We start from the raw sequence: 25279 nt of genomic DNA on the forward strand, positions 1-25279 counted from the left end.
TCCTAACAGGAACAACTCCGAATCCCACTAGCAGTGGAACAGATGAATAAATTGTGGACTTCTCATTGAACAGAGCAGCAGAGCATGAAAACAAATGAATTCTTGCTAAGTATAACAACCTTATATTGACTAAATAAAGAAAAACACAGAAGAGCACAATTTATCAACACTTTACAATGTAACTGTGTAAGATTTCTATATGTGTTAAAATAACAAAGTAGAGAAATAATAATGGGAAATTAGTTAATAAATTAAAATAAGAGAGAATACTGGATTAGCACTGAGTTATATAAAGAGGTATTGGTAGTTCTCTCTCCCTCTCTCTCTCTCTCACTCTCTCTCTCTCTCTGGTGTGTGTGTGTGCATGTGTATGTGCGTGTGTGTGCCACAGTGCCTATTTGAAGGTTAGAGGATGGCTTTGAAGGAACTGGTTTCCTCCTTGTGCCATGAGTTCTAGGGATGAAACTCAAATAGTCAGACTTGCACGCAAATACTTTCAGTGGCAGAGCCTTCTTGTCAGCATTGATTTTCTTTGACACTGTGCTTACACAAATATTTGTTTTGTTATTCTCATATACAGGTCACCTGCACTCCAAGCATACCTTTGGAAGCATATACTGTTCCATAATGAACCATGTTGAAAACACTGTGAACATACCAGTTAGCAACAGGGTTGACAAGAATTAGAGCACAAAAAAGAAGCCTGAGAGATAAACGAAGTTCCCCGGCAAGGAGTCATGAGCATAAATGATTTTAATATTTACTATTATAAAGATAGGGATGGGATGATTCTATCAGTTCATTTGATTTTGCTTACTCAGTTGTTTCACATTTTAATCGTAAAGTTGTAACCCATCATTCTAATGTAGTATATGTCAGGAAGCACTTCAGCATACAACCAGGTTTATTCACTGGTTTACTTGCTGTATTATCATTCCAGATTATATGCCATGCTCCTTGGTATTATAGAGTTACTATGTCATGTTCCTAATTTGTAAAGAATTTGTGGGACTAACAAGATTATTTTTGTGAACTTGTCAAAGTAAGGAACAGAATTCAGACTGAAGAATACACAGTAAGCTATCTCTATGTGATATCATACATTTCTACTTCTGTCATATTATTTTCATCTTTGTATTTATAAGTTCTTAAACACCACAAGCAATGCTTCCTTTACTTCATTATCTTCAAAGCATATATAATATAGTATTGTGCTTTTCTGTATTTGTTGGTTGACTACAAAAGTATTAACTAGTTATATAAATGTCATCACAGAGTCTAACACCTCTCCAGCTACCAATAATTTCCAATACAAATCTCTTGCTATTATTTCAGTTTGGATCATTTACTTTGTCAAAAATCAATTTTTTTAGAATTTTGGAAATATGAGACATGTTTAAAATAGACACTTCATGAAATGAAACTAGATATTAGTGATGTCTGTGACAAGAATCAGAACACTTCGATTTTAGTAGGGCATTATAAAGATGATGGTAACTTGAACAGTGGTTTCAAATCAGAATATAAGGTACATGATCTTGAAACAGTCCATTTTCTTGTTATTCGTTATTTTCTTCTTTACAATATAGCAAAAGGGGCACTTTTCTATCAATGTTAATTGTCATTTCATTGAGTTTATCCTCTAATTTATTCTTTGTCTTCTGATTATCGGCATTTCTCATTTTAGTCAATAGAACCACAGTCATTTGCCATGAAACTTGACTAGAAATAGAAATTATTTCAAGTTGAGCACATTTGTGGTGAATGAACACTGAACATTAATAAGTTGATGAGTTCCAGTTCTAAAACAACTTCCAAGCAATTTAATTCAGAAATTCTCTGGACAGGCATTCAGTTGTCTACCTGGAGCCTGGGAAAGCTGTATTTTCACATTTAGGCTCTAAGGCCTTGAAACTTGTGATTCGGCATGCTGGATATCTCTGTGCATTACAAAAAATTCAATGAAGGAAAGCAAATACTATTCTGAAAAAAGAGAGCATGTGTGCAGAGTGACATCAGGCCTTTGCATTTTTGCCCAATGCACAATGCTGGCCATTGGGGACCACCTTCAGAATTTTAATGCTAATATTTGCAATAGCCTGCACAAATGAACATGCAAAAACTATACTTCCTTCTTCACACTCTTGCTGTCATTCTTGTGTTTTCAGCAAACTAAATAATGGGGCATTCAGAATGCCTTTCATTTCCAATATAACTGTGTGAGCAAATAAAGGATATAGTGGATATGTGAGTCACCATGTTTGACAAGAGCTGTCATGAATTCAACATAGGGTAGCTCTTTCTGAGAGACAGACCCTCTACTTGATCAATAATGCATTTGTGATGGTTATTTTTTGTGTCAACTTGGCCAGCAAGAAATTCCTTGGAATTGATTAAAAATTATTTCTGATGTGTTATAAGTGTATTCTGAAAGAGAATAATGTATTAGTCAGTGGAATGAGTGGGCTACAATTCCCCTGTATATAGAAGAAAATATTCACTTGGATGCATTTGAGCATCAGAACTTCAGAGTCTCAAGTCTTGGAATTCAGCACTTAGTGAGTGGTCACCTGGTTTTTCAAACCTTTGGTCTTGATCTAAATGTTAAACCATTGGCTTTCCTGGTTCTTCAGCTTTCTGTCCTTAACAAAATCATAATATTGGCATTCCAGTATTATAACTTTGACACAGCCATAATTCCAGTATCTAACTAATAGACTATCTACCTATTTGCACATGAAATTATACATCAATGGAATGGAAATCACTCATACTTATCTCATGAACTATGTGATTTAATAAATATCATAATAATTCCTTAATCCTGTCAGAAGATTTCTTTCATTTATTCTATCTTAGTGTTATTTCATAAGACTGTGTTAAGGCATGTGAATCTTGCCCACAATTCAAGAGGATTATTTTATTAAACTGAAGTTACCTCTATTATTCTTTGTGAAGAAGAAACCTAAATCAATTAAAGATTTTATAAGATAACTTTGTGATATTTTAGTTCAAATTTTCCTCAGAATCTCTGTGCATTAATTGTAAACTAATATGTTCCTTTATAACATCAGCATTTTCTTAAACTAATATGTTCCTTTATAACATCAACATATTCTTTTAGAGTAGAAGGAACAGTAAGATGGCTTACTGTCCTGATGAAGGACATGTATGTATTAGACATCTCCCTGGCCTGGCTTTTCATTTGAGATATTGTCTCTGGGACTTCTAATATTGATTATTAATTATCAACATTTGTGTATATAACTTAATATAATGGTGATCAAACTCTAGTAGCATCATGATATGGTTATTAAAAATAGTTGTAGGCATACAGTGTGCTTCCAGTGACTGGAAGAATAGTATCAATCACACATGATAAAATCAATTCTGTTCACTTTGCTAATAACTATAGGAAGCATTTTTTGTCACTTAATCATGAATGGTAGGAAAATTAATGAAATTACATTCTTCTTTGGAAAAATGTGGGTATCCATTATTGTTCTTCCCCTGAGTGTGAGTAGTTTTTGAAAAGTTTAAAGTTCTCTATCTATTAGACATTTTAAAAGACTTTGGTATTAGTAGAGGATACCAATATTCATCTAAAATATTTCTTCCTTATATATGTGTATATATATTTAAATATATTTAGATATAGAATGATATGGATTGATCATTGTGTGTTTATCTTTACAGCATTATATGGTAGATCAAATATTCTCACTTTACCGACAAGAAAAGTAGAGAATGAGGGTGACGCATGGGTGACCAGTTTTGATTTGGTAAGTTGGAAGTGTAGGAGTTTTACTGTCCTTGTAAGTAGAATTATCTGAGGAAGAAAGTAAAACCTTAAAGTTTAATAGCCAGTTGATGCCAGGAACTGAGAATAAGAACCTAAAACACTTGCTTAGAAATGATTACCTGTGACTTTGAAGAGTGTTCTACATAGAAATATTTGAAGTGAAGATATTATCTACATGTTTTACATGTATGAGAATGATGCTCAGAGGGATTGTATGACTTTTCTACAGTCACACAACCAATGAATTTTAGAAGTACAACATGATTAAGGTAAGTTAGATCAATTATCCTCTACTTCGTTTTTTATTTGTGTTACAAACTTTGGGTTTGATTTCTTTTCAAATGATCATAATCTCAAATCTTTCATTATAATAACTAATTTTGTAGACGTATTTGTGGTTCATATATAATTATTTATATTGTTTCAATTAGTTAGCATTTCTGTGGAGACATTTAAAATTGCATCTTATTTACCATCAATATTATATTATACCTATTGTCAGTATCATTGAATATATGGGAGTGCGATAATACACTGACTCCTATCATTGTAAAGCTTATATTAGTCACTGTGAAAAATGCCTGGGAGATTCAAGTCAAAAAAGAATAAAAGATTCTTTTTGGTTAATTGTTTCAGAAATTTTAGCCAATTGTTGCTTGGCCTTACCTCTGGAGTCGTGTTGAGGTAAAACATCATGGTGTAGAGTATATGATGCAGTAAATCTTCTTACACTATGGCAACCACAATAAGAGCAAACAAAGAACAGGAGAGAAGGTATACCCAGCAAGGATACACTTCCAATGACCTATTTCCTCCAACTAGGAACCACTTCTTACAGTTTCTATCACTTTTCAATAAGATACCCTCATGCTTTAAGTTCCAATTTAAGACCACATGATCCTCATAATAGAGTTCCCCAAACTCTATCTCTGAACATAACATAATCATACTACCATCAATTTTTTAATTTGATTGACAATCCACACCCAATGTATAACACTAAGTAACATACCCAAGTATTTAAAAAAATGGTAACATGCTTATAAATCAGAGTTAAAACTCATCACAGCAGGGATAGCTGATAGAGTTGTACATGTTAGGGAAGACCCTCTTGAAGAAAGAATCTCTGAATGTATTTTAACATTGCATGAGATTAAGTACTTTAGCAAGCATAAGAAATTAAACATGGTTTGAAGGGATAGGCTGAAAAAGGGAAAAAATGAGGGACAATATAAATTTAGCCAGATTATGAGGGTATTTTAAACCATATTAAGTAATTTTTTTTGTTTTATCCAAAGATCAGTAGAGAACCATATCATTAATCAGAGGCAATTGTGATCAAATTTTAATTTGATCCTTCTGCTTGTTGTAGCATATTACATGACACGGTTGGTTCTAGTAGACTAGGAAGGTGATTAACACAGCAGCAGAAGAATCTTTTAACTGGAGTCAGAGAAATTAAGATGGAGAAAAATGGGTAGAGTTCAGAAATAGAATGCAAATTTGTGGGGCTTTGTGAAAACTTCATCTGGAAATTGATGGAAGGGCATGCCAGAGAGTGTGCATTGTCCATTTGTTGGTGTGGAGTATATACTGTAGAATAGGATCAGGGGAGCTTTGTAAGAGTTTATTTTACCAGGACAGGAGTTTGAAGACATTTAGAGATATGAAACAGAACTTATCAAAGAAGCAGATGGATGACTATGGTGTGTGTGTGTGTGTGTGTGTGTGTGTGTGTGTGTGTGTGTGTGTGTGCATTTGTGTAATTTACAGAAAAAGACAATGGAAGTTATAGTATCAAAATATTGTCTAACATAATTTAGTATGAGAAGTAATGTCCTAGAATATAGACTTTAGGAAATCACACTTTTATAGGCCATGTATTAGAGGGTATGTCTGGCAAGAAGATGGAATAGAAAGTAATTTAGCAGTTCACTGTGTCCCAAAAGGAAAACACTTTTTGAAATGAGAAAAAAACAGTGATGTTACATATCATGGAAATGTCAAGTAAAATTAAGGTGGATAAATATCTTTTGGCCTCAGATACAAGAAATTAATTGGCAAATTTGAACAGAGTTCTTTCTGTAATTTGAACGAGGTGGAATACAAATCGGGGAAAGTTGAGAAGTAAAATGAAAAAAGGATAAACTTTGCCTTTTCTAAATTATTTTCCAGATCTAAAATAATATGGTGTCACAATTTTGTGTTAATAGATGAGTGTCTCTCTGATACAACTCATTATATTACCACTTCCTGGTACATAATGTGCTTCTGTGTGTCGAAAGAAAGAATTAAATTTATTTTTTTTACACTGGGTATCATTAGAATATTATATTTGGGACAAATTGCTTTTTTCACTTTATCTCTAGTTTGGAAATGTTCTTAAACACACACACACACACACACACACACACACACACACACACCCCTCATATATGATTTTTCTATATAGAATCATTTGAAGGAATACATTTCTGGGAATTCATTTTTACTTTGGCTGAAGTATCAGGCCTTCAGGGAAACAGTAAGGTCTAGAGTTTCTATGTGTATACACTTGAGAGTGAACAGATTTGAAGCTAGAATACAGGTATTTCTCATCACAGCACCATATAGATTTTTGTTTAAAATGAATCATTTTCTTCTAGGTTTAAGAATTATGAAAACAAATGTGTGGGATGATTTTGAATGTAAAAAGAATGCATAGACACTGATGCATTCTATCTCAGAAAAAGCTCAGCAAGTCTCACTCTCTGGGTAGTGTAAAACCCTGTTGAAAGGTCATTTGGAGCCTTGCCTCTCAGTTCATGGCTGTGAACCAGAAGCATCACCCTTTGCTAATAAGAACTTGTTAGAAATGCAGAATATCAGGTCCTGAAGCAGGCCTACAATGTTATAATTTGCATTTTATTGAAATTTTCCTGTGTTTTACATTAAAGCGTGTAAATAACTTAGATTCTAAAAATCAGAATCTATCTTTGAAAAAGCATAGGATTCTTTGTTACTTTGCTCTTAATTTTAAGCCAGTCTGAGAGAAACTTGCCATTTATGGAATACATTTAATGACAACAGTATATTTTCAAATCAAGCAAACCCTGTGGTGGAGTGCCAAAGTGCTTAAGGGATTAGATTTCAAGAACTAAAATCAAGTCCGCCCCCCCCCCCCAGTTCATGGTATGATGCACATATTCTAACGCTTCCAGTTACTATTGTTCAACTATTTCCCCTTCCTCTTTTTATCAACAGTTTCTATAAATTTCACTGGAGATAGCAAGTTACCTGATATTCTTTTGTACTTGATTTCCAAACTTTTATTATTTTCATTCTCTTTAGCCAATATATGAGAAGAGCACCGCTTAATTACTCGACCCTTCTTGATGACTAACTCCTATAATGTGGAGGGGAAACTCAACCCCCAGTCTCACTATTCTTTGCTCCATTTCTGTCATGGAGCATTGTTCAAACCTTAACCAGAGCAGGAAAAGATTACTACTGCCCTCTGCTGGCTCGTTGTCTTTTTATTATCGGTTAAGTATTTTATCTGGGAACAGTAGAGCGAACTTTCCCAAGTAGGGAGATAGAACCTCTGGGAACAAGAGACTGAAATCAAAACAAAACGCTCAAGAGTCGAGAAAGGCATACAGATATTCTAAATTTGATTGCTGATCCCCGTGAAACTCTCTCTCTTTTCCTCTCTGTTTTCATTTTTCTTGCACGAAAGCTTCTTTATGCCAAGGAAATGGACCCTCCACGTCACCACAGGACTTTTCTTTTATGCAGGCTTCCACTGACCAGATGTTGACTTTTCGAATCCCAACATCATTTCAGCACTCTGGATCTTGTTTCATGTTGTCCTAGTTTACTTTTCTGACGCTTAAGCCGTGGTGTCTTCTGCTTCAAACTCCTATCCCGCCTACCCAGAGGCAGACTACCATTTCTAGGAGCTCAGACCCTAGACTCTATCACCTTTCCCTCTACCCGGACGCTCGTCGTCATCGTACCCCTTTCAGTAGCCCCCCTCATCAAAGGACCAGTCACTCTTTACATTTCAATAGCAGGCGCATCTCCTCTCAAATGCCTCTCTCCGACCCCCGCCCCAAGCTACTGAAAAAGGAAACATGCGCATTTCAGAGCTAGGAGCTGTCCGAGTGCTGAAATTTATAGGCTGGGTAAGATCACGTCTCCGTATCTTTCTATAGCCCTCATTCCAGCACAGGATCTCAGTAATTTTTCCCTCTTTCCCCCAAACACTCCAACCCACAGAGACCCTTTTTCTCCCTCATTTACAACTTCTTTTAAAAAGAGAGCATTCCCTAAAGAAAGGGGCATTGCTGAATAGAAAAGATATAAAACAAAAGCCACAGCAGCCTGACTTCCTGCATGGCATTGTCACCAACCCCCTTTGCATGGTGATGCGATTAAGGTAGCAGCATTTTTATTATTCAGGAAAAGCAGCTAGGGGATTCATCAGTTCTGAGGCTTTGTCTCTCCTGAGCTAACTGATGGTCCCGAGCCTCGGTTTGACCTGACCATGATGCCCAGAACTGGCACTTTTTGTTTTTTCTCAGCAAACTGTACAACCCCAAATCTCTTTTTGATTTTCAAGGAAACTAGATCCCTGCCAAATTTTGAATCTGGACAATAAATAGACACTTTGTCCTAGTCTGCTTTCTGGAATCATTTCGGGATATTTTCTACAAGGATCACAGACACAGGAATGAACCGGCAGCTAGTGAACATTTTGACAGCCTTGTTTGCATTTTTCTTAGGGACAAACCTCGTCAGGTAGGTAAAATGATTTTGCATGCTGATGTTTTCCACCTGAAAACTGTTTGAAAGAGAAAGTATGCAATTCTCTGTTTGTTTGTTCCCTGCATCATACTGTTTTAATGTTGTAGAGGAGAGTTTGGTTTCTTTTGTTCATTTAAAAATCTTAATTATGGTGGGAGGGAGGCAAATGTTCACAAAAGCAAGTTTAATGTGGCATAGCTGCACTCTGCATTTCAACACACATTTTGTGAAAGTCAATGTGATATTAAGATTAGACTAGTGAGTTGTGTGCTCTTTAAATGTCTGTATAAGGTGATCTTTTGCTTTGAAATTCTTCTTGAAGTCATTTAAAGGAATTATTGGATGCAATGTTATTTTTTTCATATGATGGAAGTGATTGGATTAGTTTAAATAAAATAAATAATAACCCTGATTCTCAGGCAACTTGGGACTTCTGTTATATTTCACCAACTAGGAGTATACAGTGAAATCTATGGTTTAGGAAATATTTTCAAGTAGCAAATATCTTTATACAACTCGATCCTACTGTTCAGTCCATTTAAGAATTGATTGCATATTTAATTAAAATGCCATCTTTGCATTTATGCCTCTATGAGAAACAGGGTGTGTATAACTAAAACAAATGAGAAGTCACTATTTGCATGCTTCTATTTTCAAATAATTTACTAATTGTAAAACAAATTGACACTTCAAAATATCAATTTTATTGCCAGTGAATGAAATAGCCTGTTAAGGCATAAGATCTAAGACAGCCTAGACATAAAAATTCTATTGAAACAAAAATATAAGACATTTTATGTTTTACAAGATTTTGTCATATTTTTTTCATAGAACCAGGGGAAATTAAACACATAGAAAAAATGATATGAGTACCGGGAAAACCCACTATGTTCCTTTCAGGTTTACATCTCTTACTATCATTAAGAAAGATGTGTAGGCTGGATTTTTATTAGAGTCATCACCATCATCATCACCATCATTACCATCATCATAATTGGCCTCACTCCAACCACCATCATAAAATATAATACTTATTAACCAGATGAATCTGCATATGACAATGTAAGTATTTCTGGATGACTGTACCAATTTTTAACTCTTACAAAATGTTCGTAAAATCTTTAAACTTATAATTAATGCTTCTGATTTGCTGGCATGAGTGTTGTATTATCTCAATGGCAGAATAACAAGTTATTTCAAATAAATTCACACACACATATATACACACAAATACCTTCATGACAATCAGTCAACTATCAATGTATTGAGAAAGAATTCACTTTATTACAAATCAAAGTTGCCATTTTATATGTTCTTTATGACTTCTAATATGGATATGAATACCTGAGGATCTTTTTCAATCACCCTTTACTGGTTTTGATAATGTAAAAGATAAACTGGTGTAGAAGTGGTTTTCCATTCATGCTTTATTGGAGATGCAACAATTAATATGTTCATATAGTAATAAGAACTGATAAAACAGTTGAATTTAACATACACATTATTGATCTATTTTAAAATGGTGATGAAATTTCAAGTGAAGGTTTTTTTTTTAGAAAACACATTGGAAAAGACTAATATATGATAGATGCAAAAGAATAGTAGTAAGTGCAAAAATATGCATACAATAATTAATTTAGTCCATCTTATTATTATACATTTCTCATAATGGATAGAAGATACAGTTAAAGCTGAAATGAAATAATTTTTATAATCATGAGGAAATGATTTCACATTATCACATACATTTCACAAACTGTCTTTAGTTCTCTGCTAATTTTAAAAACACATAACATTTGTATACCCATAAAATCTGGAACCTGAGTCTATACATTATCCCATCTTAATCAAAATAGAATTAAAGTTTAGAAACTTCAGTACATTACTCAAGAATTAACCTTCTCATCAGTCAAAGTTAACTTTAGAGAATGTACAGTTCAGAAGTTGATCAAAGACTTCAAATTTTTCTCCTTGTTAATATATTAAACATCTTTGCCATAATGTGGTTCAAATGTTCTGAATTAGTGCTCAGAGGATGAAAATGTAATTCTTGCTTTAAAAGTTCATAATGTGTTTAGGGAAGCTTTCTGCAAAGACCATGACTCCAGGTCTGGAAAACATCCTTCGCAGACCCTATCTCCTTCAGATTTCTTGGATAAATTAATGGGAAGGACATCAGGATATGATGCAAGAATCAGGCCAAATTTTAAAGGTAGGTTTCATTGAAAACTTACATTACAGCTTTGTGGAATGTTTCAGGTGTCAGAATACTTTACATTGAGAAACATTTTTAGGCTTATTATAAAAGAGACTTGCGAAGTATGTCATTTGTTTTACTTTGGTCTTTTTAAAAGTTATCTCTAGCCTGGCCAGCATGGCCTACAAAGTGAAATCCAGGACAGCCAAGGCTGTTACACGGAGAAACAATGTCTCAAAAATGAGTTATCTCTAGACTTAAACATCTAAAATTTTACTTAGTACTTCACATGTTCAAAAACTTCCCATGTTTTTATGCTGTTCTACAAGTAATCCTACTGGCAGAGATTGTTGTCACGATCCCTAATTTTCTTAAGTAGGACTGAGGCTGAAAGTGAGGACAAAGCAAGTGACTTTGACTGCATGAAAACCTGTGAGGAAACACATAAAATTCAATGGTTATACAAAAATATTAAGTAGTTTTAAGTATCTATATCAAAGTAAAATTTACATTTTAATATACTACATGCTATTTTGCATACTCTCAGACCTCTTTCACTTTAAGATTCTGTGAGATGAGGCTTTAATTTAATATATCATATATCTTCAATTCCAAGTTACTTAAGTATTCCCATTGCTAATTTAAAACTATTTGCCTGAAATTAACAATAAGAAAGGTTATAGGAATCTATGCTACACCTGTCAGAGATGACAGATGCTTTCTTTGTTCAAGTGGAAGAAAAGAGAAGATTAATTTTTTTTGTTTGTGTGACATTACAAAATACAGTTAATAGTTGTAGAAGTGATAGATTTATCCAGTTGGTTTCATTTTACTCTGAACCAGAAAAAAAACTATATTAAGGGAAAAAGCGATTATTGTTAGAACTGAATTGTTCTAATGTTTCTGTTTTAATACATATTTTAAAGGTCAAATGTCTTTTCTAAAATATTGAGTGTAACAACATCATGCATGATTAAGTGTTTGTAATATTTTATAAAAGGGGAGACTTTTAATCTAACTATTATGTAGTAATTCATGCATCAGTTTGGTTTTGCTCATCAATAATTTAATTACATTACTTTCCTTGAGTTTTGATTTCTATTATTGGTAAATGTGAGCATGAAAACTAAATTCTAAATTTACTTCTTCCCTAAATGTAATGCCTCTGAAATTACCCAGTTTTAAGCATATTTCATAAAGTTGTATATCATAATTCTGGCAAAACAAATATATTTTTAATTGAAAATGTTGCTAAAAAAGACAGCTAAATACAGTTTTCCTGAAGAAAACCTTTAAATTCATTCACTTGTCTACAATTTTGTGGCCACTGCTCAGGAGCTCAATATTTGAAATGGATATATAGGAGTAGCAAGCCAAGAGTCAACTTTGAATAAGATTGGTCACTCATATATTTAGAGACAAAAACATACATATACCCAATAGTGATTGCTTGGTGATTTGGAAAACTGAGAGAAGAAATGGGTGCATACACAAAAGCATTCAATGGAAAAAGAAGATGTTACATGAATAATTATAGTATTTGAAATAAATTAAGTGCCATCAGGTCCTTCAAAGGAGGTTCAGTTTTCCACTAAGCCATTCATACAAAGCCTCATTTCTTCCAGATAAGGAAAACTGTTCAAATGCATAAGTATCTGCCTGATAACAGTGATTGCTTATCACTGTCAAATAGCAGTAAACTAAGCATTCATGTGACCACTTCATATTTTAATATGTATATAGGATGAACTATCATTTTCACAAGATTTTTCCTCCTCTGTTTCTTCTGTGGATGTCACTTTATAAATGGTACTTATGGTTTTACAAGATAAATGAATGAGAAGATTGACATCAGCAGAGCAAAATCACCCTTTTGTGATATAGAAAATATGTAAGGGAAAATACAGGAGTTTTAAAGGGCTTACAAAAGATAAATAAGTAACATATTACTTTTGGTTCTAAAGCAAATGAATGTCACTGGGACACTCTAACCCTCTACTACAATAAACAGTATTATTCCTTTGCAACCTTATTTACATATACTAATTATATCAGAACAGGTCAATTACTTGACATCTCCCAAGATGCTCTTTATTCTAGAGAGCTTCATATTTCAATGTAAATGATCCTATAATATTTCAAACTAAAACAATTTCCTACCCTTGGCATTCTAATGGAACATTATATGTCTAATAAAATACTATGCATACTTTGGATTGCTAATCTACCCTACACTGTACTAAGGAGGCAGGATGGTATCTTATTTTACATATACACACATGACTTCGTGGTGATGTAAGGCAAAGAACTCTTCATTTTTTAGTGAAATAAGAAAATAAGAAATGAGAGAAATAAATGCATATTAATTTATGAAAATTATTGCTTCTAATTAAATCAGTAGATCTTGGGGGTAGGAATTTGGAAAGCAGTAGACTCATTGAAAAAAAAAATATTAACTTACCAGAGAGAAAGTAATTAAAACTGAGATATAATGGGTAACTTGGAGTATCAAGAACCCAGGAAGAAAACTATAGTGTTTATATTTGCCTGTTACTATATGAGCAAGAAATTTTATATAGTATGTACAAATGATAATCAATTAAGAGATGTTCTTACATATAAAATAGTGAGTCTTGTAAAGTAAATTGGTTGTGATAATAATAAACATGATGATGATGATAATGTTGCTATTGACAATAACAGTGATTAAGAAAAAAGAGAGAAAACTTTTTTTTTATTCCAAAAGAAAGAATGCTGAAACCAAATGTGGGCTGCTAAGGTAAGAAAAATGGCTACTCTATGAGCCTTAAGAAATCTTAGGAGTTTGCTCTGCCTTCCTTGCTCTTCTGCATTGAAAAGAGGAAAACCAAAGTGAATGCATCATGTTTTCCTACTGGAAAGTTTTTTTTTTTTCCCAGTGAACTTTCAAGTCAGTAAAATATTGTATGTCTATTCCATGTTCCTGAAGCACTCTGAAAGATGTCACAATAGTCATACATATACAAAAGAAGATAGATGTAAGCTGGTAACAGAAACCAGAAATGATTCAGTCTTAGGCCCTGTAATTGAGAGACATTCTTAGAAACTATAGGAAAAAAATAGCTTTTCTGATGTGCTGAGGCACAAGTGTATAAACAAGATCATGAGTCAGAGTTGCCAATTGAATTCTATCTGTAAGATCCATAGAGATGCGAATCAGATCCTGTCAAAACTTAAATTTTCAAATTTCCCCGTATAGATGAAAACACAAGTATGCCCATTCACAATTACCTTGTCCTTAGACCGTTGCAAATGTTGATTCTGTATCAACAGAGATGCTTCTTTCCTCCATTTTGGTGATTTGTCTCATTTCATTTGATTTGTCATGGTGCTGTTCCATCACCCAATCACATTTGCCTTTGTGGCTATTGTAGTACCTTGAAGATACCACATTTAGCATTAGCTTTTAATAAAATGTTAAACATGGATAATATGCACTAGTCTGCTTCTCTTCTTTGGAAACAAAGCCATTATTTATTTTAATACAATTTTCTTTGATAATAAAATTAACTTAAAAAAAGATAAAATAAAATTAACTTCATGTTAAATCCTGAATCTCATTCCAGTGTAAACAAACATATTTCACTATAGCAATTTTAGGAATAGGAGTTAGTATAGAAAATATTAGGGAGTAATATTCATTCCTTATTTTTGTGCATGTCATGCAAACTAATTTTTCTCATGTCTAGATATCTATGTTTAAAAGTGTGATGTGTGACATTAATACTTACATTTGCATTCAGTTTCAGTATAGCTTTCTGCAATTTCCAATGAGTTAGTAGCTAAAGAAATATTTCATATATAGTTAGAGCTGAATTGATCCTCTTCCATAAAGCCAACGGTTCCAAGCTTTGTCTCTTGAATATTCTATATCTCAATGCAGTTGAAGTTCAAATGTGAATTTCAACTTCTATGATATCTCTCTCAATTAGGGACCCAATGCAATAATGTCAATGTTGAAACATATCAGATTAATTGTTAAAAATATATAAAACACTTTCTTTTCAGATATTTATAAATTTCAGTATGAAAATATATAGTATATAAATGCAGCATATGATTTTTTGAAACACCATTTTAAAATTATGGAAGCAGTAGTCATTTCAAGTAGACTAGAACTAAGCCAAATTACAAGATGATATTCTATTAAGGAAAAGTTGTTTGTCCTTCACTATATACTGAAAATAAAAAAAAAAAAAACTAGAAATATGAGTAAACTAGAAGACAACTAATGAAGAGAATAGAAAGAAATTAGATTACTGAAAATAAGAATATTATAATTTTAGGACAAATTATAAAACCACTCTACAAGTTCTTTTCATTATGTTTATATGCCCCCTCCAATGCACATATACCATGGAGATATATACCTATACATACACCATGTTTGTATATGCATTAAAGAATCTGAAAGACATGTGGGAGAACATTGGTTAACTCTAAGAAGTGGGAGTAGTTACCAGAGAACCTAGGATAGAAAGAAATTTGCTTTTCTCAACATGTCTCTTGAAGTTTGGTCATTACACACATTTCCACTCTAAAAGGAATAGCCCCTCTTGAACTGTTCAGGCTTTGGTTACAGATTAGAGAAATTACCAATTTAGGTAGAGTAATATGAATGTGGCCTAATTTCAATAATAAGCAAATCTCCTGCCTGAAATTCCCTGACTAATGTATTTCTTAAATTAGCATGCTACTATCATGCCTCAAAATACAGTATGGTTGCTCTGTTTTGGCATGAATTTTTCATCACATATTAAAACACATGATGGAACTAATAGTAATGCTTATCAGTTACTTTCTCCAAAACTTGTGAGAGTATTATTTCTAGTCTGGAATTAGGAAATAAAATGTAGAACTTAGGCTTGGGAATTTGTTTTAATTAATTTATTTTTTCTATGATTTTTATACATTCTTATCTTCCACCCTTCCACCCTATCCATCTCTGTTTCCCCCCTTAAACATACATTTTTCCACATTCATATCATTTTGTTTTGTGACCCACAAAGTGAGTTTTTATGACCAAAACAATTGGCAAGGATATCCTTTCAATCGTGGCACACAGCTTTAATATCAGCACTCAGGAGGCAGAGGCAAGTGACTCTCTTTGAGTTCAAGACCAACCTATTCTATGTAGAGAGGTTCAGGACAACTTCAGGTACACAGAGAAACCCTGTCTCAAAGAACCAAAAAAAAAAAAAGGCAATTAGAGGTAAATATGTGGGTAACAAAAGGAAATTTATATGTAGCTGTTTTGTTCAAGAATAATGTTAATGATGATATGAACATCTGAGTCTACTGACTGCATCACAATGTAATTATTGTGTGCTGTATGAACATCAATCTATCTCTCTATATACATATATATATTTATATTTATTTATGTGTGTATGTGTTTGTGTATATATATTAGCCCCCAGTCCTTGCATTAGATCTACAGGATAGTTGTCAGTTGTTTTAGTTGGCATCAAAAAAGAAAGCATCCAGAACATTCTAATCATTTCTGACAAGGCACATGCCAAAGGGTTTAACAGTATGCAGGTTAGCATTATGGACAGAGTTATGGTCTTGTGTCTCAAAAATCAGCATTTATGTTGTGATTCAGCAACTTTTGAAAAATGGTATCTTCATACTTCTTCATGTCTTGTATATTTTGGTGTCTTTAACTGCCTCATTTTGGTTATTCTGAGAGTCAAATGAGCCAAATAGGGTCATGGTTTTAATTGTTTGCCAATAGGTAGTTCAGCTTATTTGCATAAGACTTGAATAAGATTGAGACTTTCAACATTCCACCATGAGGTCCATAAGAGCCCCAGAAGTTATGGTAGCAAGGAATAATAGACTTCCAAAAGTTAGCTTTTAATTTCCACAGATACATTGTGCCATGTAAATACATCATATCAACAGGCACACACACACACACACACACACCAATAAGAAAAATAATAAATTCAGTCAGGGAGGGATAAGAATCACACACCTGCCTGAGGAACCATTGATAATTAATGGTTGGTGGATCAGGAAGAGACATTTTATTCAGTGCTATAGCCATTGTTAAGATGTCTGTGCTCCTAAAACTGACCCCTCACCCATGAAATCTTAATGAAACTTATTAGTCAACAATAACAACAAATAGAGATTAAATTAGAAGAAAAATTATTTGTGAAAAAAAGGATATCATCAGGCACGAGATGGTAAAGATTGATATATATATATGAAAATAGCCTAATAAAACTTATTATATATATATATATATAAATAATGTATTTTAACAAAAGAGTAATAAATCACATGTTAAACTTGTTTAAAAAGGTCTATTATCTACAATTTGATTTATTATTATCATTCTGGCATTCTTTAACACAACACTTATTGTGACTGCCAGAGCTTGTTATTCATGACTATACCCTCATAGATATTGGATATTTTTTTTAATTGGAAGAAACCAATTAGAAACATTCCAGAACATTGGATGCTACTGATAGTTATTGCAAAGTAGATTCCATGTATCTCACCTAGTTTTCCGTTTATTAGTTCAGTGGGAGCATTTCCAGTGTTAAAGGGTTATTTGAAATGCCTAAGTATGAAGCCAAGTGGAAGCCATTTGTATGAAGACATTATCTTTATCCTTTCAAATACCATCCAGGATCATTCTTCTGGATTTGTCTAAAAAATAAACCAAATACAAACTGCAGAAGAAATTTCACCCAGTCCTTGAAAGGGAGAATATGCTGAATTTACAATGGCTTTTGTTCTAATATATCTTCTTTCCTGGTTACCGTCATTGCAAGGTTCATTACATAAACACATGTAATTGATATCAAATTTTACAATATGTGTTTTAAAGAGAATATTTGATCCCTAAAACTTAGGAGTTTAAGAGCACAAGAAATGGAGGCCCATCATTTCATCTTTAAGAAAGTATTATACAAATCCATATTCGATGATAAGTAATACCATATATTAATTTTCTTCACTGAAAAAGCCTAAACATCTTAATGCTGAGTTCAAGAGATCCTTTCTGTTCCTTACTATCCTGAAGGATAAATTGATATAATTTTGCTGATAAATTTGTAGTTTGATTTTTAAAAATAAAAATTAAAGGATAATGACATAAATATCAAGGTGTTAGTAGTTAATTGGACAGTATAGTAATTCTAGTTGAAATGATTAGGTTTAGAGTAAGGAAAGAACAGTCATTTGTTTATTTTTAATGTGTGTGTGTGTGTGTGTGTGTGTGTGTGTGTGTGCGTGTATGTCTGTGTGTGTGTGTATTGAGAGAATATACCTCCATGGGTAATGGGCTCCCAATGTACTGGTTCCACTGTCAGAGGTTCCACAGACTTCCCAGGCCTCCTAACTGGCACCCATATTCAGAAGGCTTGGTTCTGTCCAATGCTGGTTTCCTAGATTTACTACTGGGGTCCCTGTGCTCTCACATGCTCAGGTTGGCTGTTTCTGTGAGTTTCCCTGTCATGGTATTGACCCCTTTGCCTCACCCTCCCTAAGAGTGGATGGGGAGTGGGATTTGGTGGGGTTGGTAGGGGGGGACAGGGAGAGGGAACTGGGATTTATATATAAGATTGTTTCTAAATTCATTAACTAATTTAAAAAGAGTATACAATTATTTTAATGGGCCATTAGAAATGAAAACTTATCTATCAAGCTTCATAAAGTGACTTTTGGGAATACTGTTTATTATATTTTTATTGAAATTTTTCTTTTACAATATATTCTGATCATATATACTATGGCATACAGCATTTGCTCATTGAATTCTCTTCTGCTAAATCAGTTCTAGATATTTATGATTAATTATAGATGCTTTTAACATGTAAAAAACAGTCAAAATATTGGTACAATTGAAAGAATTAAATATCTGAGTACTATTCAGAAGTGTGAAAGACTTTTAAGAACCAAGTCAATAGTTTACATAGCTAGAGTCAAAAATGGCTTCCCAACCAAGACAACCTTTATTTGTATACTAATAATGTCAGTTTTCACTTCTATAATCTCATTTTATAAAGATTAAGACACAATTTGTAATCTTGTTGGTGAACCGTACAGTTTAGAAATGGTATGGCACACTCCAATTGGGTATAAGAAGTTTTAGGAAAACTAACTTTTAAAGGGAAAGTGTGGTATTTGGGGACTATCTATAGTAAGATTTGAAAGAGCAAGGGAGGTAGTGGTTACTGCAGCACAAGGTCCCCATCCAAAGTAGCCAGAAGCCACTCATTGGTAACAGGGAAGCAACATGGGCAATCCATGCTGCCTTACCAGGTAAAGCCAGGGGATATATATCTTGACCTCAGTCTTCTGTTTTCAATTTACCATAGGATCTTTTCATTGATCAGATCCAGTGGTTAAGAGTTCACAGATGCAGACTCCAAAGAATAACTTTCCAGGATATAAAGAATAGACAGTTAAGAGAGATAGACACTATGGGTGGTGACAATGTAAAGTAACTGGCCCAAATGTCAATTTATAAGTAAAGCTACTTGGATAGCAGAGTGGATACCTCTAAAATGGATGCTAAGTCTAATGAGCCTTCCTTTTTCCATTTGGATAAAGAAGATAAATGAAGATAGGACACTACTCATATATACGGCTCTGATTGATAATCCATACTTCAGAAAGCATAAATGAACACAATGACGTGTAATATTCATGTGTGTGAGACATAAGATTGAAACATTGAGATACATTTGGGGGATTGAAAATGAAAGGTGTTCTTGCTGGTAATAGTATAGTTTCCTTTCTGGTGAATTTAGTAGGTTTGCTAATGTTAGTGTGACTTCCCTGTGGCAATTCCATGATTAGATGGACTGTAAGCCTACATTTGGGTACAAGATGTGATGCCAGATCTACTCAGGGCAGTATTTTCAAGACATATTCTTTTGTTCATGCTCCTTCATTCTACTTACATCTGGTAGATCATTAAGTAAAAGAATAGTTGGGTGTGGGATTCAAAGAGCATAGAGCAAGCAGTGTGCATTTTCAGGAAATGTTGAGAGCTGAAAAGTTTTGCTTGTTTACCATTCTCTGTTAGATCTGTAGCTATTTATTGTTGCAATTCTGCTTCTAGGAAACCTCAGCCACTTTAGCACAGAAATTTTCTTCCATTTTTAAAATCCAAGTGCATGTGGAATTTAATATAATCTCTGATCTTCTAAATTGTTTCTGTTTAAATATCTCAGTGTTGATCCCTAGGAACCACTTCATGTGCGTCGAGGGAGTGAGTCAGTATTTCTTTTTATCAGATATTCTCTTAGAAAACATATTTTTGTCTTCACTTCCCACAAAGGTATATTCACAATGGGATTTTTGTACTCAAGTCTTTCCCTTTTTTTTTTAACACAGGGTTGCTCTGTATTGCTTTAGAGCCTGTCCTGGAACTAACTCTGTGTCCAGGCTAGCCTCTAACTCACAGAGAGCCACCTGCTTTGCCTGTATCTGCCTCTTGATATTGAGTGCTAGGATTAAAGACATGTGCCACCAACAGCTCGCTTCAAGTCATTCCTGTTAATTGACTGATTTTACTACAGTGTATCTGTATGAAATATACTAGATCAATGGATTTAGGACTTAATATTAATACAAATTAGCAACAAAATAGATGTTTTTAACATAAAGAAATGATCAAGGTAATAGGTATATTTATCCTGGTTTGAACATTACCCAATATATCCACATACTGAAATGCCACATGGAATTTCACAAATGTGTACAATTTTAATGGGTAAATTAAATTTTGAAATACATGTACTATACTTCACACTTTTTAAGCTTTGCCTGTGTTGAATCCCTGGATGTAGGTGTCTGAAATATCCAACAAATCCTGTAGTTTCCAAAATTTAGCAACTATAGGGCTAGAATATTTAAAGGATGGTGCTTTCTGTATAGTATTATACCTAAGACATTGTGTGACCATAATGCCTTTACCAAACCAAAGGTTGACACACAACAGAGGGAAAAAATCTTAATCTGGGTCTCATATGTCACTATTTTAACAGCTCTCTGACAGATTTGGCCTGAAACATGTCCTCTGATACACAAGTATCATCTCATCTATAAACAACAGACCAAGATATTGCTTTAGTTTCCTTCCAATATTTGTGATAGCCTAAATTAATATATTTCAGTGTAAGTTTGTAAATTATTGATTCACCTGAAAAAGAACTTAGGTACATCCAATTTTCCTAGAGATTTTGTCTCTTCTCTGGGAAATAATTATTTCTGTCCTGAAATTTCACAGTAGTCCATATTTTATTTAAGATTTCTGAATTGGTAATATGGTTATTTTCCCCATGGAAACCTGTAAAGGTACAGATAGAGTTACAAAACAAATCGGCCAATAACAATTCTTGCCTTGCTTTTTTTGGCTTAGGACTAATAAATTCACGTGCAAGGTTGTTTCTGGAAAAATAGCTGGTCCATATATACTTACATTTTCTTTCATTTTTTAGAATGTCATAATGTATATAATAAAATATGAGCATATCTATTCTTATATTCCTACCTCAACTCTCCTTATTTCCACCCAACACTCTACCTCCCATCTTTCTTTATGTCATACTTTTGTAACTCACTCCATCCAGTTATTGCTACTGCCGTGTGCATGGGTGTGGGATCTTACACTGGAAAATGGGAAACCTAAAAGTGGTCACATCATCAAAATAATGTTCTCCTTATCTCAACAACTCTCCATGGCCAAAAAGCTTCACAGAGATCAACCTCCTTCTAGTCTGGAATTTTGGCTGGTTTGATTTTGTGTAGCTAAACACAACTGAAGTAAGTTCATGATTCCATTAGTCATGTCATGTACAGAAGACAGCATTTCAGAGCACCCTTTTCCTTCCTTCATCTCTTACATTCTTTTTGCCTTTTCTTCTGCAAAGTTCCTTGAGCCTTGGTGATGGTGGGGTCTCATTTAGAAATCAGACGGTGAAATGGTCGACTAACACAAAGGAAAGGGATATAAACATCCATATGGAATTCTACTGTCTTAGGGCTTCTTTTGCTGTGATAAGCACTATGACCCAAATCAATCTGAGAAGGAAAGGGTGTATTTTCATCTCACTGCAAATAAGGGAAGTCTAGGCAGGAGCTCACGCAGGAACCCAGAGGGAGGGATTATTGTAGAGGTCGTAGAGGAGTATTACTTACTGGCTTCTTCCTTATGGCTTGCTCAGTCTGCTTTCTTCTATGGCCCCAGGGCTACCTGATCAAGGGTGGCACCACTTACAATAGGCTGTGTCCTCCTATATAAGTCACTAATTAAGAAAACGCAAATATAAGTAAAATATATTTTAAGTTGGTTTGATTACAAAGGATCATGGTTTGAGAGGGGAACTAACTTAGTAAAGTGCTTGTCATGTAACCATGAGGACCCGGGTTAAATCTCAGAATCCAGGTAAAAAATTAGTAGGTTAGACATGGTGGTATATACTTGTAATCCCAGCACTTGGGAGGAGGAAATGAGGAGGAGATATGTGGATGCCCAGGCTTGCTGTCAGAAAACTCAGAAGAGTTTGAAGGACCAGACCAAAAAGAAATCATGTGTCAAAAAAGGCTGACAGCACATATGTAATGACACCAAAGGCTGATCTCTGGCTTCTACACACATGCATATACATGTGTCTATACACACACAGCATTTTCACTGATAAGAACACTTATCTCCCCTCCACACTTCCACAATAATATATATACACATACATACATATATACAATATTTCACATACTTATATGTGTTTATATATATATATATACATATATTTAGAAATATGGAAAATTGTTTTCAATGGGATGGCTATAGAAGGAAAATGCCTTGGAAATGCCACTAAATGTCTTGGGAAAGAGATGTCTCACAAGCATGCTCGCATAACCACACACACACACACACACACACACACACACACACACACACACACACATATACACAACTGTATATGTCAACCTTCTTGAATATAACATATTAAGAAGATTTATATATTTTCAAATAAAATATACTTTTTTATTACTGGCTTTTCATGCCTTTTCTGAAAATATCTACTAAATAAGGAAGTACAAATAGCTTTTCTTTTTTGTTTCCTCAGCTGCTTCCAAAAATATAAGGAGTAGGAAGTCAGTGAAGCTACCTAGATTTAATCAATGGCTCCTGATCTGTGCTATTCATTTCATACAGTAGATGAATACACATTAGTGGTGAAGTCTCTCCACAGTTTGAAAGAAACTAACCCTTTATTTAAAGCATTGCCTCAAGATGTCCACAGTGACACCATTAGCATTGTTACTATTATGCTGTACAATTAACAGGTAATGACATGAAGGGTTTTTGTGGTGACTGAGGGTTGGCTTGCACACCACTTGTTTCCATGTCTTTAGTTTGTTTTTTGTTTTGATTTTGCTTTATTTTGTTTTTGTAGCCTACATACCTGTTTTAGTATTCCTTGTATTGCTTCCTTCCAGTTTCACAGCTGTGTCTCCATTTGCAAGGGGGGAGCATCAGATACTGGGAAAGATGGAAAGAAAATGTTGTGCATGGTCAGTACTGTGCCTAATGACTGAGAAGTCCTGGAAACACAGTTTTCATATTTTCAGAGGAGTTTTAGTAGTCAAGTGCTCCTCTAAAGATCGAGGTCACAGCTTACTGTTGCCATTCAGTATTGTCCTCTAGAAATATCCCCAGTCTTTTTCTTGAAACCAGTAGCCACTTGGTGATCAGCCACACTGACATACTTGATCAGACTTTTAGAAAACGAATCCTACTCTAATAGCAGACACATTCTCTATAGCTCTCCAAAAATAGGAAGAATTATTTACAGTTTGGAATCCTTTTTTCCTCCACGCATCTCTACTTCAAGATTCAGGTTTTTCTCTATGTCTTTAAGTCTGTGTCTGTCTTTCTCTTTGGTTTTTGGAGACATAGTTTCTCTGTGTGACAACTCAGGCTGCCTTGGAATTCTCTTTGTAGACTGGGCTGGTCTCAAACTCACAAATATCTGACTGCCTCTACCTCCTGAGTACTGTGATTAAAGGTGTGAGCCACCACTGCCTGGCTATCAGATTGTTTTCTCATGCATATCTGCCCTATTTATTTACAACTTCATTCAGTTTTCTCAATAAATAGTCGCATTTAAAATGCAGCAAGTGGCTTCCTGTTTCATAGTTCTTCTGAATGACAATTGAGTTTATAGCACACTGAGCTTCCAGAAAACTGTATGAATTTGGCACTTGGGTAAGATACCATGAAGCCTATTAAATACAAATTTCCTAAAGAGGAGAACGTGTTTGCTCAACAGAAAAAAATCTAAACTTATATCAACTGCATTTTGAAAGTAGAACAAATACGCATATGAGTTGTTTCCTGTGTCCTTTTGAAAATGGGTTTACAAAGTCCTTCCAGGAAAAGAGTATTCACACCACCCCCATCCTTCCATCAGACTCATTTAAGAGATATCAATGTATAGCTAAAAGCACTGTAGCTTGGGTAAGGAAATCTCTGGGGAATTTGATGGAAGTAGATCCAAGTGTTGAGGTTCAAAAATATAGTGATTATTGAGGAATTTGTAGCCATGTGCATATTGTTATATGTGCCAAAATAAACAGTGCATACATAAAGTCTCAAGTGAGCAGGTATGCCTTCAGTGTCCAACTTTTCATATAAATGCCAGAGTAAATTATCTGCTTCAGTGATAAGGCAAAGCACTTGAGGGTATTAACTAAAAGTGGCCATCAGTGACATTATGCAATATGCCATGTAAATTGCAGAATGACACCTTTGCAAAGAATTATTGACTCCTGAGGGGTGATGTGGCAGGTGCAAGACGACATAGAAATATAGAATGGATAATAAATAGCTCTTACAGGAAAGCTAAGATCAGAAATAGCTCCTGCACTCTTTTTAGAAAATCCATAGTGCAGCTGCTCTGGAGGGCCTGATTGGCTGTATCTTTATCTGAATGCACAGAGAAAAGAAACAGAACTGTCAGCCAGGGGTGTGCAGAGCTTGAAGTCTTAGACTCCTTCATGTTCTTAGGCCTCTCATGACTCTTGAAATTCTTCTAGGAGTTTTGCCCACTTCCAGATCAACTCCATATACCTCCATATTTGTTTAAAATGGTCTTTGTGATTAAATTCATGATTCTTTTTACCTGAGACTGCCTTTCCCCAAAGTAGAGATCATGTGCAGATGGTTTATTATGGGTTAACTACCAGGAGCAATAAATAAGAGAGTGGAAAAACTGTACAAGAAGGAAACCTAAGAAAGTGCATCATCTCAGACAAGGTCCAATAGACAATAGCCTCTGCTAGACACTGTAAGAGAAATCTAGAATGGGAGATACACTCCATAGAAGTTCTGGTTGGAAACTAAACTGAACATTCATATTTCCTTCTGTGTCAGGTATTGATTAAAGGCTATCCTCAAGTTGTACATAAATGCAAAA

At 34.3% G+C, this 25279-nt stretch overlaps 1 protein-coding gene across 1 annotated transcript in view; it reads left to right on the top strand.

The window, feature by feature from the left end:
- Nucleotides 1-7902: 7902 nt before the first annotated feature.
- Glra2 (glycine receptor alpha 2) overlaps nt 7903-25279 on the top strand; it is a gene marked incomplete at its 3' end in the record, with an annotated part of 68399 nt that continues 51022 nt past the window's right edge. Inside the window, exons 1-2 of the mRNA XM_051179232.1 lie at nt 7903-8584; nt 10669-10802. Coding sequence (XP_051035189.1) covers nt 8517-8584; nt 10669-10802 — 202 coding nt within the window. The remainder of the gene's footprint in view (nt 8585-10668; nt 10803-25279) is intronic.

Source organism: Phodopus roborovskii, unplaced genomic scaffold, assembly GCF_943737965.1.
Source record: "Phodopus roborovskii unplaced genomic scaffold, PHOROB, whole genome shotgun sequence".
Taxonomy (NCBI): Eukaryota; Metazoa; Chordata; class Mammalia; order Rodentia; family Cricetidae; genus Phodopus; species Phodopus roborovskii.